We start from the raw sequence: 18,369 nt of genomic DNA on the forward strand, positions 1-18,369 counted from the left end.
TGTATAAGATGCCATTTTGGACACTATGATTATTTGCTGTATCCATGGCATGTCCTGGGTCCGAGATAACAGGCCTCTGTCCTGCTACATGGCCTGATGATTAAAGCTCAAATAAACGACCAACATGTATCATAAATAAACAAATAACTAGGGAGGAATAAGGAGGAAACCACGCGCATTAGTATGAAGAGGTTGCCCGAGTTCATTGAGCTCAGAGCGTTTTTTTTTGGATGCGGCGCTTCTCGCGAGACGTCGCGGGAACTCGGTCCGGTGGTCACGGCGGCTCAGTCGCTCCATCGTTCGGTTCTCCGACACCTCCTTCCACCACCACCACCACCGTCGCTGCGTGCCGTGGGGTTGATTGAGAAGCCAACCATGCTGGTGCGGCCAGGGAGCGCCGGGATGCTACCGAGGTGGAGGAACACCTGCCTGCAGAACACCGCAAAACGCACGCAGCGCGCATAGAGACCTCCAGCCTGCTTTATTATAGGAAGAGAAAAATGTCTTGGAGCGCGCAATGGACGGTGATGGTCGCTGATGCTTATGACACCGCACTGAAGATCTGATACCCCCCTCCTCCTCCTTTCACCACCACCACCACCACCTCGATCACCACCTCCATCACCTGCATCACCATCACCCCCCCATCACCCCCCCCCTCCCTTCCACACACTCTTATTTCTAGTGGTATTATGGTAGGCTGATGATCAAGCAAACGGCAGCAGAAGATCCGAAACGGAGGATGGAATCGACTTTCACGTAGAGCTTTCCTAAAAAAAAAAAAAAAAAAAAATCTTTCCTTTTTTTTCTTTCTTTATTTTTTTCTTCTTTTCTTCCATTTGCATGCACGAGACCCCCTTTCCCCCCCCCCCCCCCTTCCCCTGACGCGCATGGACTGAAAGAAAGTATCCATCATCAGGATCATCCTTCTATTCCTCCTCCTCCTCCTCCTCTTCTTCATCATCATCATCATCATCCTCACCATCCTCGAGAATCATAAGGGGGAAAAAAAAAAACAGTAAACAACAACAACAACAACACGGACTCGGCACATGATGGACGAGGAGAAGATGACGAAAAGCGAGGAGGTTCACCTGAGTTTGCAGAAAGCCCTGCAGCAGTGCGAGCTGGTGCAGAACATGATCGACATCAGCATCTCCAGCCTGGAGGGGCTCAGGACCAAATGTGCCACATCCAACGACCTGACGCAAAAAGAAATCCGCACGCTCGAGGTAACAGGCCTTTCTTTCTTTAAAAAAAAAAATTGAAACCATCACCACCATCACAACCATCATCATCATCATCATCATCATGCCAACATGTTCATCACCAACAGTACATCCACTTGTCCCTCATCATCCATCATGTAGGTTCAGCATTTATCTCCTGCTCAATGTTTATATATATATATATATATATATATATATATATATATATATATATATATATATATATATATTGGTGTATATGTGGGTATACATGTGTGTGTGTGTGTGTGTGTGTGTTTGAGTGAGTGTGGGGGGGGTAATAAATGAAGAAGCTGCAGTGAGGCGCATTCTGCAGGTGGTGCATAAAAAAAAAGGAAAAAAAAGAGGTGCTTCAGTTTCCTCACTTGCTAACATGGACACCGATAGGGGCCTTGTGTTGACATGACCATTTGCATGTCTTTTTTCTTTTTCCTTTTTTTTTTTTTTTTTTATGTGGAAACCTTCATTTGCCTACTGGGGGGTTTTAATTGCTCATTGCATCATGCTAAGCTCTTAAATGTAAGCAAGAAAAAACAAGGGACTCCCTCTGGCATTGACTGGAAGCAGGGATGCCCCACAGTGAGGGGAGCTGTTGTGTTGTGTTGTGTTGTGTTGTGTGTGTGTGTGTGTGTGTGTGTGTGTGTGTGTGTGTGTGTGTGCGTGTTTGGTTTAACTAACACCAGTGCTGAAAACACTGCACTCGGTCCTCACAGCTAGTGTTAAGTCTCTTACTCACACTGCATTTTTCCCCACATCTATCTATCTATCTATCTATCTATCTATCTATCTATCTATCTATCTGTCTGTCTGTCTGTCTGTCTGTCTGTCTGTCTGTCTGTCTGTCTGTCTGTCTGTCTGTCTGTCTGTCTATTTATCTATCTATCTATCTATCTATCTATCTATCTATCTATCTATCTATCTATCTATCTATCTATCTATCTATCTATCTATCTATCTATCAATTGTATATCTTCTCAACAGACAATACTATAGAAATGAAACATATATTAAGAGTAGTCAATATGCTGTTAAAATTTGGTGCTTTGAGTTCAATTCTCTCATACTGACCACTGGATGTTCATCATGACACCTCATGGTAACAACTCTCTAAAAATTAGAATTGTTGATCTCTACAAAGATGCTGAGGCTATAAGAAGATCAGTAACACCCTGAAACTGAGTTACAGTACAGTGGTCAGGGTCATACAGAGGTTTTCCAAGACGGGTTCCACTCAGGACTCGCAAGGGTCCATCAAAGAAGTTGAGTCCTCGTGCTGTGCGTCAGGTGCAGAAGCTGCTTTAATAAACAGACTCATGAAGCTGCAGCATTGCTTTAGAGGTTGCAGAAGCGGAAGGTCTGCTCGTCAGTGTTCAGACCGTACGCCGAACACTGCAACAAGTCGCTTTGCAGGCCTTCGTCCCAGAAGGAGCCTCTTCTGAAGCTGCTCACAACAAAACATGCAAACAGCTTGTTGAAGACGACCTGTACAAGAGCATGAACTACTGAAACAATGTCATATGGTCTAATGAGAATAAGATAAACTTGTTCGGCTTAGATGGTGTTCAGCATGTGTGGTGACGCCCTGGTGAGGAGTAACAAGAAAATAGTTTATTGCCTACAGCAAAGCATGGTGGTGGTAGCGTCATGGTCTGGGGCTGCATGAGTGCTGGTACTGTGGAGCTTTAGTTCATTGAGGGAAACATAGATTTTAATATGTAATTTGACATTCTGAAGCAGAAAATGATGCCCTCTCTTCAGAAACTGTCCTGAAGGCATAATATATAACGACCCCAAACACACCGCCAAGATGACAACTGACTTGCTGAAGGTGGTGGAGGGGCCAAGTATTTCTCCAGACCTGAACCCTATTGAGCACCAGTGGGGCTCCTCATGCAGAAGTTGGAGAAGCGCAATGTGTTTGACATCCAGCAACTCCGTGATGTCATTATGGACGCGTGGTAAAGGATCCCAGCAACAACCTGTGCAGCTCTGGTGAATTCTATACCCAGGAGGATTAATGCAGTGATACATAACAATGGTGCTCACATGAAATATTGACACTTTGGATGCAGCTTTGACATGTTGAGGGTGTACTCACTTTTGTTGGCAGTTATTTAAACAGTAATGGGTGTATGTTGAGTTATTTTTAGAGGACAGTAAATCTGTACTGCTACACAAACTGCACATTGACTCTAAGATATATCCAAGATACATCTCTATAGTATTGTCCCTTCAGAACATATAGTAAAATGGTTGCTTGAATGTGAGGGGTGCACTCAATATATATATTGATATAGCAGTAGCAGCTTGGTCATGCTGGGATTTTAGCTCATGACCTTCCGATCAGAACATCTTAACCACCTGCCTCCCACTTATGCATACATATTTATCAGATCACACCATATCTAAATTCGATAGCGGGTCTTAAAGGATTCACAATAAATAATACAGTGTCACATCTATTGACAAGTTTCTCCAGAACGTCCCTGCAACCCAGTAGCAGCTCTTTCATAACCCGGTAGTGGGTCATGACCCGGTGTTTGAGGATCTTTACACTAGAGTTTGTACAGCTTCTGAATTTGAAATCACTTGGACTTTTATATGAAGGGAGAAAGCAACCACAACAAGGGGCCAAAACCATTTAAATAAAAGCAAAAACATTAGCAAATGTTGATTAATCAGTCCTAGAGTAAAGATCCTTCAGTACATGGATGTGTGATTGTGTAATTATTAAAAACGAGTACTTCAAGAAAAAAGAGAAGCGGTTTATTTAACAGCAGTTAAATGAGTCACAGCAGGTCACTAGTTCAGTGCCAAAAATAAAGGGCTGAGGGATCCAGTCTGGACGCATCAGAGACGGGGGGAAAAAAAAAAAAAAAGCAATTTGTAGGTAGTTGTAACAAGGGGAAATGTTCTAATATTACTTTCCTAGTCTCCCAGGATGATCTCACAATTAAGTATTAATTCATTGTTAAAAAATAAAAATGCTTTAGGTTAAATTTATGACTGTTCATCTGGTAATTGCCAGTAAAAAAAATAAAAAATTGTAAATTGGAAGTGTTATGGAAGTGTACATTTTTATCACAGGAATATAAAGTATCCTGATACAGTATACATTTTCTGATCTCCTTCTTTCCGGGGCATTATATATCACTTATCCTGCATGAAGAATTAGTTTACCACTAGCTTTTTGGCATTAATAAAGAGATTAGCAATATCTAGCTAGCTAGATATATTCTTAGACATGTAACTGACTAAATAAAGGTAGCTATGATTTTACATCTGCATTCTCTCAGAGTGTACAAGCTCATCTGGGTAATTATGTATTAAATTATTGGTATTATTTGCAATATTTTCGTCTTAATATCTAAAGCCTTTTAACTTGAGCTTAAAAGTCTTGGGACTTTTCAATAAATGAATTGATAACTGAGTGTTTTACATGAAACCTTTTATAGAGCTGCATAGATCCATGTATATCTTAATAATGTATATCTTATTATATCTTAATATATAAATGACCAGAGGGGGAGTGGTGGCTCCAGCGGTTAAGGCGCTGGGTTGCCGATCGGAAGGTCTGGGGTTCAAGCCCCGGTATCACCAAGCTGCCACTCTTGGGCCCTTGAGCAAAGCCCTTAACCCTCTATGCTCCGGGGGTCCCTTACGAGGGAAATATCAAGGTCCGTGACGTCGGAGTGACGTGGGGCCGCCTTCCCGTGGGCTCACCACCTGCAGGAGGGACCGTAAGGGACGGTGCTGTGAGGATTGGGCAGCAGTCGAAGGCGGGGGCCTGCTTAGACTGCTGCCCCCGCGACCCGAATTACGGATAAGCGGGAGAAAATGAATGAATTAATATAAATTACCGGGACAGAATTAGTAACCAGACAGTCCAATTGTCTTTCCAGTGTGCTGGCAACCAGCGATCAAACCTACACTGATTGATTCGGTTGAATTTGGCTTAATGTGCATTTCTACAATGCTTTGATTTCACCATTGGGATTGAGGATTTGATACTTTTGTGCTATCGCTTAGTTAAAAATCCTTTTGAATGCTACTTATTGCTAAACATTTTAAATTGCTCTACCTATCACATCCATACACATTCATCAGTTTGCAGAGGCAATAATGCACAATATGAGAACATTCCTATAGTAGAATTCCTATAGTAAAGTCACAGGAGTGTGCTTTATAAAGTATCCTAGTATCTGGTTTCGGATGTTGCCCAAGGAAATAATTACCTGTAGCTGGTCCTTCAACATTATATCTCCCTGGTTTACAGGCACAACTTTTGCCAAACATTTCTGGATTACCTTTCTGATTTAGGAATATTTAAGAACGCAGGTTATAGTTTGTGTCCTGAGACTGTTTCATGTTGATTGCCAGGTAAAAAAGCAAAACCTATACTCAGTCTAGTTTTCTATCAGCAGTTTGCTTCAGCTGTGTGTATTTTTGGTGTGTGTGTATAAAATATTTGTGTGTAGTTCTTAACACTTTTAACATGATAGAGAACATCTACACTATATGGTTGAAAGTATTGGGACACCTAGCTTCTCCAGACATATGTGGTTCTTAGGAGGAGACCAAAACCTTTTCCAGCATGCCTCTGTGTACAAAGCCCACTATATGAAGATATGCTTTACATTGGTCGGACTGGAAGATCTCCTGCTATAGAGCTCTGACCTCAATCCTATTGAATAAATGTACCATATATTGGAACGCTTTCTAACACCCTTGTGTCTGAATGAGCACAAATCTTCATGAGCACACTCAAAAATCTAGTGGAACATCTTCCCAGAAGAGTGGAGGTTATTATAACACTAAAATGGGGACTAAATGTGGAACAGGATGCTCAAAACACACATACCAATCTTATACTCAGGTGTCCACAAACTTTTGTCCATGTAGTGTATACCAATTAGCTAATGTAATATATTGAGGTGGTAGAGCTAACTAGGGCTTTCTATCTACAAAACAGTAAGCTATAGCTGCCCGCTATCATGTTTTCTTGAGCAAAAACAGTTTTAAAAGTGGTTAATTATACAAATTTAACATTCATTCATTTATTCATTCATTTTCTCCCGCTTATCCGTAATTCGGGTCGCGGGGGCAGCAGTCTAAGCAGGTCCCCGCCTTCGCCTGCTGCCCAATCCTCACAGCACCGTCCCTTACGGTCCCTCCTGCAGGTGGTGAGCCCACGGGAAGGCGGCCCCACGTCACTCCGACATCACGGACCTTGATATTTCCCTCGTAAGGGAACAAAACAAAGATCTTTCTCGTGCTTGATGACCAGCTTTTGTGAGGAAAATAAGGAAATCGGACCTTTGATACTCTGTAAGGTCCAGTTCTTTAGTTTTGGCTTTTAAAATACGCTCCTGACACAACAATGCAGCAATGTCAAGATAAGATAGATGGTACGAAGGGAAGTTGGATAATAAGAGAAGTTTAGGAAATTTACTCAAATCATTTCCTAGCCTTTATTTAGTTTGGGGGCAACATATACCAATTATTTAACTTTTAGTAAGTGCTTTATTCTGTTAAAGGTCGCAGAGTTTCCAATCCATCAGTCAATCAATCAATCAGTCAATCAACCAATCAAGTCAATCAATCAACCAATCAATCAATCAATCAACCAATCAATCAATCAATCAACCAATCAATCAATCAATCACATTTTATTTGTCACATACATATATTTATACAGAGTAAGACGTGGTGAAATGCTTTTAACGACTGTCTAATACTGAAGAATAGAAATAAAAATAGAAATAGAAATACAATTTTTATATATAGTATAAAAGTATAAAGTATAAAATAAAAAAATCCAAAGAATATTACAAGAAAAGGAATGAAATATAATATAATAAAATAGAATGTGCAAATAGTATGAAATAAATAAATAAATAAATAAATACATTTATTAATTATTATTAATAATACTAATACTAATAATAATAATAATAATGATAACAATAATAATAAAGTTTTATTCCTGAGCGTGAAACAGGAATACACCTTGTACAGGATGATTGCTCATCGCAGAGTGATCGCAGCACACACACTCCCATCTAGGGGCAATTTAGTGTAGAAATCCACCTTCTGTACTGTTTTTGGAAGAACCCAGAAAGACAAAGATTGAGCATGCGATACTGCACACAGACAGTAAGCTTAAGATTGGAACCGGGATCCTGGCGCTATGAGTTGACAACACTTTCTCCTGCACTACCGAGCAGTCTCTGGTCTGGAATGAATATTTATATATCTATTACATGCAGTGACTAAATGACATATTTTAACACCACAATGCTCCAAAGAACGAAATAGTAAACACAGAAACAGGTTCCATGAATGAAATCTGACTTTCTGTGATACAGAAGCTCCAGTCGGTCTCATGCATGTGGTTTATTTATACATGAAACACAACACATATTTATACCCCTATAGTTTCACTTAGGGATTTTAAGATTCGCAGATTTAAAAAAGTGTGCATCTGATACAAGGCATTTATATCACGATGCACTGTTTTTACCATATTTGCATCTATAAAAAACTATTTATTTATGTTTAAACAGTAGCATATGCGCTACACTTTTATTATTTTGAAAGTGAACAATAATTTGTGATTTTATTTATTTATTTTTTTTAACATTAATTATATACCTGACTTTTCCCAGCCATGTGGTTCGTTCCCAAACTGCTCCCACAAAATTGTAATCACACAGTTGTAAAGGATGTCTTTGGATGTGGGAGCATGAAATGTTGAACTAGGAGACCCAAAACTGTTCTAGCATTACAATGCCTCTGTCCACAAACTGAGCTCCATGAAGATATGGTTTACATTGCTTGGAGTGGGCTGGTTTAGGGAAGAACCACATAAAGCTTGAAAAGCCGGGTGTGTCGCAATATTTTGTCATATGGTATATATTTTTTTCTCTAGCTTTAAATTATTTTAATGTCCAATGTGGAAAGCTGAATAACCATCTGATGCGATGCGGAGGTTTGATGCTTCCCAGAGCGCTTTAAAACGGTGTAATACTGAATTCCTTCATTCAGGTTTGCAAATGATGCTTTATAGATAACAATTCTGCATACACGAAATCCCACACAACGTTTTAATAAATATTACGTTGAGAGATACAGAGACAAAGACTGTGTGTGTGTGTGTGTGTGTGTGTGTGTGATGAATGTGCTTTGTGCCATGTCTTTATTAATAAGCTGTTGGTGTGAACCCCTTGTGCCATTTTTCATTATAATTCCCATTTTCTCAATGTCTTTTATGATTTTTCAAATTCATCTTGGGTCTTAGTATAAGTATATATTGGTTTAAGATTCTTGACGCACAAAAAAAATCAGCCATCTCGCTCTGTGAAATCATTAGAAAATATTAATAGCTTATAGCTGGTTAGAGTTGTTTATAAGGCAGCACATTCATTTTGAACTGTCCAGAGCTACATATGCATTCAGCCAAACAGAATCGAGTAGACTGATTCACAAAGGTAGAAAGTAATGAATTACATTTACTCGCATTACTGTAATCGAGTAGGTTGTTTTTTTAGTTTTTTTTACTTCTACTGTTTAAGGTAGTTTTTAAAATCTGTAATTTGACCTTTACTTAAGTATGTTTTGTTCGAAGTGTTGTACTTAACTACAGTTTAAATCCGTTACTGAGTAAAAAAATGTAATAATAATTCATACAAATATCGGAAGGGGAAAAAAAACCCACCTGGGAAACTACAGTAAACCAAACCTCGTGCCCCCGGTTTATCGCGGAATTGCATTTGCAACATAACTAATTTGTTTCGCTGATTTTCCCGGTCCCTCGCCGAGAGCACGATAGACCAAAACACCTATAGGGACTTTTATGGAGTTATATGTTGAAATAAAATGTATAAATAAAAATATAATTATTAAATATAAAATGAAGTAAAATGTTAATACAGTACTGTATACATAAAATAGACCTTATGGGGTGGCGTCTGTTTATCGCGGTTTTTCGTGTATCGCGGGCGGTTCTGGAACGTGACCACCTCGATAAACGGGGGATTGCTGTACTGCACTTATTGATTGATGGGTAGAGAACAAACACGCTAAACTCACAAGAAAGAGGAAGACAGATAAGACAGACGCCAGTGATACAGATCCAGCTGAACGCGAAATGTCGTCACATCGAAACTTGTTAAATGCGCTCGCTGTCTGAGTTCTAAATCTGCATTTGCGCTTTATCTCATTATCATATTTCCTTTTTTTTCAGAACTCGTATGAGACGCACGTCATAGACTTGTTTATTTATTAGATTTTTTTAGGTACGGCACTTTAATTCGTAAGGGTGTTTCTTCGATTAAAAACAACTAGTTCCTTGTACTTTTTAAACTATTCAATTCAATTCAATATATTTTTATTTGTATTGCGCTTTTAACAATAAACATTGTCTTTAAGCAGCTTTACACAGATAATGTGGTGATAAAAAAATAAATAAGATGTTCTATATAAGTGTAGGTTTCAAGGTTCCCTGGTGGTCTAGTGGTTAGGATGCGGCGCTCTCACCCCTGCGGTCCGGGTTTGATCCCCGGTCAGGGAACCGACCCCAACCACTTTCAGTCCCGGTCCCAAGCCCGGATAAATGGGAAGGGTTGTGTTAGGAAGGGCATCCAGAGTAAAAACATGTGCCAAATCAAACATGCGGAGGATCCGCTGTGGCGACTCCTAATGGGAGAAGCCGAAAGAAAGTTTTTATAAGTGTAAGTTTCTCCCTGATGAGCAAGAATCCTAGAATCCCTCACCCCACACTCTGCTGCTAAGTAAAGGAAATCGTTTGAGTAAATCCTTAATGAGCTACTTTTTACTTGAGTAGATTTTTATACCAATAACTTTACTATGTCTCCCCCCCCCCCTCCGTCTCTTCGTTTCTGTTCTCTCAGGGTAAGCTGGTGAGATACTTCAGCCGGCAGCTCTCCTATAAAAATAAAGTGCCCTTACAGGAGCGCAACGTGGAGCTGGACGGCTTTCCTCGCCTCGCACACTGGCTCCGCATCGTAAACATGAGGAAGGAGGTCACACAGGTACTGACACTCAGATACATACACCTGGGGGAGGTTGTAGCTTAGCTCATAGAGTAGTGGAATTCAGATCTGAAGGTCATGAGTTCAAGAGAAAAAACATCAGCAAATGATATACAAGTTTTAACGGGTAAAACAACAACCACGTTGTCTACCTTGGTGAAGGGCTACACGGCGTCCACCAGGCACGGATCTACGTGAATGACCCGTTCACTGTTATGTGTCCGAGAGTCTCTCCTGACTTATTGTATTTCTCATTTATTTTATATACAAATACTATATTCAAGCCATTCAGAATTCGCATACCATTCTGAACTTTCTACTGTCCGATGCTGGAAATTCAATTGCTGGTTGAAATTAGAAATTAGATTAGACTAAATCTGGTCCTGCGTTCACTTCTATCAGACAAAACAGGTCGTTATCACAAAACCCTGAATATCAATGTAAAATACATTTGTATGTAAGATACTCAAACTGTGTCCCTGGAAGTGTCAGGTGCATGAAGTGTGAGGGATAAATTTAGCATCTCGTCCTGCTGAGTGCTGTTGTGTTTGTTGTCCGGGGTGATGAAGCCCTCTGGTGGTGAGGAGGAGGAACTACACATAGATTAATGGGGTTTTGATAGGAATTTACAAAATTTGTGAGAAAAATAAGAGATAAAACCTGAGATTCGATTTAAATAATTATTCTTGACATAATAATCTTTTTTTTAGCAGGTTGTTAATTTGTTATATTTGATGTATGAAGTGGTATCTCTGTCCAAGCTGTCACTCTTAGGGCCCTTGAGCAAGGCCCTTAACCCTCTGAGCTCCAGGGGTGCTGTATTATGGCTAATCCTGCACTCCGAGCCGAGTTTCCTAACATTACTGGGATATGCCAAGAAAGATTTTTACTGGCTGTAAATAAGTACAAAAGTATAAAGCACTTTTATGTTTTACTTGTTTTCTTTTTTCATCTTAGGGATGTGCGTCTCCCTAAAATGAATACCAATAAAAAGTCAGTCATATTTTTTCTGAATAAGATCTCCTCTGTTATACGTTATATTAATTACTCAGTGACATATGTATATATTAGTCTGGCTATTCTCTATTTTATCAGAAAAGCATTTCTGTTTGCAGAACTGCTACTCACATGATTTTGTGTACCAAATCCCATGATATATACTATTTTGTATTGTGTCTGTGTGTTGTAGGAGATCTCTCCAGGTGAGCTGACCCTCGAGTCGCTCTTAGACATGACGGATGAGGGGGTATGTGAATCGCTACAGAAGTTTGGAGCGAGTGAGGACGAATGCGCTCGATTGAACGCGTCCCTCACCTGCCTACGCTCCGCCCACAAATCAGGTGAGCACTCAAGTGATGATAAAAAAAGGATTCAGTATAGTGTATAGATAATAATTTGGAATATAATGTAGGTTTAACAAGTGCTGTTTTATAAAGTAGGTCTTAATAAGGGCATGTTTAAATAGAAAACTGTATTTTTAGCATAATTTATACCAAAATATATCTGTACAGTAGGTTTTTTTTCATTGTTTGAAAAGGGTGACACCTGGTGGCTGTTAAAATACACCAAATGTACTGTAGTACTATGACGGATACATGGCTCATGATTTAATCACACTTTTGATGCTAATTTGTTTATTTCATGATGTATTCCGTTTATAAAAATTAAAAAAAATTTAAAACTGAGGTACGGGAGAAATCAGAAAACGTTAGAAAAACCAAAAAACTTTATACGTCTCAACTTGCATACTTAATTTTATATAAGTATTACGTTTTCATGAGATAGAGGGGTAGGGTTTTCCATGAAAAATATTTTATACACTGTATGCAGGTGTTAACAGGTGTATATTTGTTTAGAAAAGGCTGTAATGTAAGTTTATGAGGTGTTTATATGTTTCAGAATGCTGTAATGTTGGTGTAATAGGTGTTTATATGTTTAGAAATCTCTTTAATGTAAGTTTACGAGGTGTATATTTCTTTCGGAGTACTATAATATAGGTGTAACAGGTGTGTATTCATTTCGGAATGCTGTAATGTAGGTGTAACAGGTGTATATTTGTTTCGGAATGCTGTAATGTAGATGCAACAGGTGTATATATGTTTAGGAATGCTGTATTATAGGTGTAACAGGTGTACATTTGTTTAGGAATGCTGTAATGTGGGTGTAACAGGTGTACATTTATTTAGGAATTGTGTAATGTAGTTATAACAGGTGTATATTTGTTTAGAAATGCTGTAATGTGGGTGTAACAGTTGTATCTTTTTTTCAGAATGCTGTAATGTAGGTGTAGCAGGTGTATATTTGTTTCGGAATGCTGTAATATGGGTGTAACAGGTGTACATTTGTTTAGGAATGCTGTAATGTAGGTGCAACAGGTGTATATATGTTTAGGAATGCTGCAATCTAGGTGTAATGTGTGTATATTTGTTTCAGGAATGCTATAATGTAGGTGTAACAGGTGTATCCTTGTTTAGGAATGCTGTAATGTGGGTGTAACATGTGTACATTTGTTTAGGCATGCTGTAATGTAGGTGTAACAGGTTTACATTTGTCTAGGAATGCTGTGATGTAGGTTTAACAGGTGTATTTTTTTTTCCAGAATGCTGTAATGTAGGTGCAACAAGTGTATATATGTTTAGGAATGCTGTAATGTAGATGTAACAGGTGTATATTTGTTTCAGAATGCTGTAATGTAGGTGTAACAGGTGTATCCTTGATTAGGAATGCTGCAATGTAGATGTAACAGGTGTATCCTTGTTTAGGAATGCTGCAATGTAGATGTAACAGGTGTATCCTTGTTTAGGAATGCTGTAATGTAGGTGTAACAGGTGTATCCTTGTTTAGGAATGCTGTAGATGTAGATGTAACAGGTGTATCCTTTTTTAGGAATGCTGTAATGTAGGTGTAACAGGTGTATCCTTTTTTAGGAATGCTGTAATGTAGGTGTAACAGGTGTATCCTTGTTTAGGAATTCTGTAATGTAGGTGTAACAGGTGTATCCTTGTTTAGGAATGCTGCAATGTAGACGTAACGTGTATGTTTATTTAGAAATGCTGAAATGTAGGTGTAACAGCTGTATCCTTGTTTAGGAATGCTGTAATGTAGGTGTAACAGGTGTATCCTTGTTTAGGAATGCTGTAATGTAGGTAAAACAGGTGTATATTTGTTTCAGGAATTCTGTAATGTAGGTGTAACAGGTGTATCCTTGTTTAGGAATGCTGCAATGTAGACGTAACGTGTATGTTTATTTAGAAATGCTGAAATGTAGGTGTAACAGCTGTATATTTGTTTTGGGAATGCTGTAATGTAGATGTAACAGGTGTAAATTTGTTTAGGGAAGCTGTAATGTAGGTGTAACAGGTGTATATTAATTAAGGAATGCTATATTGTAGATGTAGGTGTATATTCGTTTCAGAATGTTGTAATGTAGGTGTAACAGGTGTGTATTAATTTCGAAATGCTGTAATGTAGGTGTAACAGGTGTATATTTGTTTTGGGAATGCTGTAATGTAGATGTAACAGGTGTAAATTTGTTTAGGGAAGCTGTAATGTAGGTGTAACAGGTGTATATTAATTTAGGAATGCTATATTGTAGATGTAGGTGTATATTCGTTTCAGAATGTTGTAATGTAGGTGTAACAGGTGTGTATTAATTTCGGAATGCTGTAATGTAGGTGTAACGGGTGTACATTTATTTAGGAATGCTGCAATGTAGATGCAACAGGTGTATATATGTTTAGGAATGCTGTATTATAGGTGTAACAGGTGTACATTTGTTTAGGAATGCTGTAATGTGGGTGTAACAGGTGTACATTTATTTAGGAATTGTGTAATGTAGTTATAACAGGTGTATATTTGTTTAGGAATGCTGTAATGTGGGTGTAACAGTTGTATCTTTGTTTCAGAATGCTGTAATGTAGGTGTAGCAGGTGAATATTTGTTTCAGAATGCTGTAATATGGGTGTAACAGGTGTACATTTGTTTAGGAATGCTGTAATGTAGGTGCAACAGGTGTATATATGTTTAGGAATGCTGCAATCTAGGTGTAACGTGTGTATAATAGTTTCAGGAATGCTGTAATGTAGGTGTAACAGGTGTATCCTTGTTTAGGAATGCTGTAATGTGGGTGTAACATGTGTACATTTGTTTAGGCATGCTGTAATGTAGGTGTAACAGGTTTACATTTGTCTAGGAATGCTGTGATGTAGGTTTAACAGGTGTATTTTTTTTCCAGAATGCTGTAATGTAGGTGCAACAAGTGTATATATGTTTAGGAATGCTGTAATGTAGATGTAACAGGTGTATATTTGTTTCAGAATGCTGTAATGTAGGTGTAACAGGTGTGTATTAATTTCGGAATGCTGTAATGTAGGTGTAACGGGTGTACATTTATTTAGGAATGCTGCAATGTAGATGCAACAGGTGTATATATGTTTAGGAATGCTGTATTATAGGTGTAACAGGTGTACATTTGTTTAGGAATGCTGTAATGTGGGTGTAACAGGTGTACATTTATTTAGGAATTGTGTAATGTAGTTATAACAGGTGTATATTTGTTTAGGAATGCTGTAATGTGGGTGTAACAGTTGTATCTTTGTTTTAGAATGCTGTAATGTAGGTGTAGCAGGTGTATATTTGTTTAGGAATGCTGTAATGTAGGTGTAACAGGTGTATCCTTGTTTAGGAATGCTGTAATGTAGGTGTAACAGGTGTATCCTTGTTTAGGAATGCTGTAATGTAGGTGCAACAGGTGTATATTTGTTTCAGGAATGCTGTAATGTAGGTGTAACAGGTGTATCCTTGTTTAGGAATGCTGTAATGTAGGTGTAACAGGTGTATCCTTGTTTAGGAATGCTGTAATGTAGGTGTAACAGGTGTATCCTTGTTTAGGAATGCTGTAATGTTGGTGTAACAGGTGTATCCTTGTTTAGGAATGCTGTAATGTAGGTGCAACAGGTGTATATTTGTTTCAGGAATTCTGTAATGTAGGTGTAACAGGTGTATCCTTGATTAGGAATGCTGCAATGTAGACGTAACGTGTATGTTTATTTAGAAATGCTGAAATGTAGGTGTAACAGCTGTATATTTGTTTCGGGAATGCTGTAATGTAGATGTAACAGGTGTAAATTTGTTTAGGGAAGCTGTAATGTAGGAGTAACAGGTGTATATTCATTTAGGAATGCTATATTGTAGATGTAGGTGTATATTCGTTTCAGAATGCTGTAATGTAGGTGTAACAGGTGTGTATTAATTTAGGAATGCTGTAATGTAGGTGTAACAGGTGTGTATTAATTTAGGAATGCTGTAATGTAGGTGTAACAGGTGTGTATTAATTTAGGAATGCTGTAATGTAGGTGTAACAGGTGTGTATTAATTTAGGAATGCTGTAATGTAGGTGTAACAGGTGTGTATTAATTTAGGAATGCTGTAATGTAGGTGTAACAGGTGTGTATTAATTTAGGAATGCTGTAATGTAGGTGTAACAGGTGTGTATTAATTTAGGAATGCTGTAATGTAGGTGTAACAGGTGTACATTTGTTTCAGGAATTCTGTAATGTAGGTGTAACAGGTGTATCCTTGTTTAGGAATGCTGTAATATAGGTGTAGAAGATGTATATTTGTTTAGGAATGCTGTAATGTAGATGTAACGTATATATGTTTAGGAATACTGTAACGTAGGTGTAACAGGGGTATATTTGTTTAGGAATGCTGTTATGTAGATGTAACAGGTGTGGTATTGTTCAGAAATGCTGTAATGCAGGTTTAGGAAGTGTGTATATGTTTTGGAATTTTCTAATGTAGATGTAACAGGTGTGTATTTGTTTTGAAAATGCTGTAATGTAGTTGTATCAGGTGTAAATTTGACATCAACATTGTTACAGTTATAACATTTTATTTATATTTAGAAACAATATATTGTATATTATTTATGCATATCTTTAAGAAAGGGATAGATTTATAATTTTCTAACTTTTATCATATTTTAAGTCAATACAATAAAATTGCAATTCGTTTTTTTCATGTGCATGTTTATTGTATGTTTTGGGGGAGGAAGTGCAGCAGTGTTAATGTGCCAGTAGAGAGCAGCACAACATCATGAGGTAAAACACTACCATAAATTAACACTCAAATTATTGTGAATACAAAAAGGAAAAAGCAATAACAAATTATTGGTATTTGAGGATAATTCAATACATTACAATGTCTGTAGGTTAGTGTGGGTTTTTCATAGCTGGAATAGAAGTCAGTGTTGTAGTAATTGTTTTTTCATAGTGCGTACTAATTAGAAATATAACTATTACTCAGAAACACAAATGCTATATAGTTTACTATGAGAATGAATGAAAATATGAAAATGGTTGTTGGGGGTTCAATTGTGTTCGTACTGAACTGTAAGGTATCAAGTGATTTATTTAACATTGCAGTATTTATGACCAATCATTATCAACACCATTATTTTAATAGTAAATAATTATTACAGTTAATAAATAATAATTAAAAAAAACCAGATCAAACATTAAATAAGAGAAGAATCCAATTCTTTTGTAATTGCTCGAATTCCGTCATCAAGATTCGAAGCAGGTTAAAAATATTTGCTTGTTGTTTATATCAGTGCCAGCAGAGGGCAGAAGAGATCTTTCCATGATGAGCCTGTAACACGTGATGAGAACAGAGATAACAGAAACTTTTCTGTCCTATTCCTGAGCAACACGATGACAACACTATAAGTGCTCATATTTTCCTGACACTCTGCTGTAACTCTCAATTACTCTGTTGCCTGAATTTTGCTTCACTCACGGCAGACTGACAAGAAGCCCTGAGCTGAGGGTGGTTTGAAGATATGTGCAGATATTTTTAGCTTCTCATCAATCCCAGAGTGTTACGCAATACTCATTTTATGTATCAGGTTCAAAGGCGGGGGCTTAGATTTAAACCCTTGCTAATACGAAGCGATTGTCCCACATAAAGACCCGTAAAGAGCAGCTGAGTAGCCTCAATGCTTGAGAATCGATAGTAGTAATTATAGAGGACACTCCAAAATGGGTCCCTGCTGTGTCCTGTAGGTGGACAACACAGGTGTGTAATTTTGAGATCACACCTATCGGGCATCGGGCTTTCTCGTGGTGGCTTTCTCGTTCTTGAGGTGCAATCACATGGCCCGCTGTTCTCCTTTCTAAAAGTCCAGAAAGTGCACTAACAAGCACATAAAACCCTTTCAGAAAAAAGAGAGAGGAAGAAGGAATAGTGAGAGCACCTGTTACTCATTGAAATAAAATAAACAAAGTGAGCAGTAGGAGAAAATAAATTAAAATATTGAAAGTTATGCTTGTGGATAAATTTCACACTGAGTTGTTGGTTAATTTCTCGATTTGGGTTTAGGCTGAATGTGAATTTTTTGATCGGGAGGTCGGGGGTTCATCCCCCGCACCACCAAGCTTCCAGTGTTGGGCTCTTAACCATTTCTATTCCAGGGGCACTGTATAATTGCTGACTGTAATTAATATCAACAGTCTGCTACAATAGCCTAGGCCCGCAGTTTGCATGAACAGTTCTGGATTTGAGCTTTCATCGCTCAACAGTCACTTCGACAGTTTGGTGCCACTCAGATGAAGACAGGTTACCTTTTGAGTCTGGTTCCTCTCAAGGTTTCCTCCTCATACCATCTCAGGGAGTTTTTCCTTGCCACAGTCGCCAGTAGCATTATAGATTATCATTAGGGATAAACTTATAAGGAGCAAATTTATAGGCACTAAATTATAGATTCAAACATGATTGATAGATAGTTAGACAGACAGACAGACAGACAGACAGACAGACAGACAGACAGACAGACAGATAGATAGATAGATAGATAGATAGATAGATTGATAAGTGCCCAACCAGGTGCCCAACCAGGGGGTGCGTGTATGCTAGGTGTATCACCAAGCCTGCCTTATTTCTTGGGAGCACCAGTGGTCCATGTAATAATATAGGAGCCTGTTGTTTACTGGGGCAGTGGCTGGTCCGGTTGATTTTTTCCTTCTTCCACCTGCACAACCTGGCTCCCGCAATACTTAAGGCGGTCATCC

The 18,369-nt window shown here is 38.4% G+C and overlaps 1 protein-coding gene across 11 annotated transcripts in view; it reads left to right on the plus strand.

Annotated features, from left to right (window-relative positions):
• Positions 1-18,369, plus strand: part of ksr2 (kinase suppressor of ras 2) — a 116,560-nt gene continuing 98,191 nt past the window's right edge. For 7 of the 11 annotated variants that reach the window (XM_083527316.1, XM_083527319.1, XM_083527312.1 and 4 more), the window contains exons 1-3: positions 2-1,232; positions 10,160-10,300; positions 11,490-11,640. In XM_083527316.1, the coding sequence (XP_083383442.1) occupies positions 1,053-1,232; positions 10,160-10,300; positions 11,490-11,640 (472 nt within the window). In that variant the 5' untranslated portion in view covers positions 2-1,052. Of the gene's footprint in view, positions 1,233-10,159; positions 10,301-11,489; positions 11,641-18,369 lie in introns of all 11 variants that reach the window. The other 4 variants (XM_083527313.1, XM_083527310.1, XM_083527315.1 and 1 more) reach the window with 1 other exon arrangement.

The sequence above is a fragment of the Silurus aristotelis genome, assembly GCF_946808225.1.
Source record: "Silurus aristotelis genome assembly, chromosome: 23".
Lineage (NCBI taxonomy): Eukaryota > Metazoa > Chordata > Actinopteri > Siluriformes > Siluridae > Silurus > Silurus aristotelis.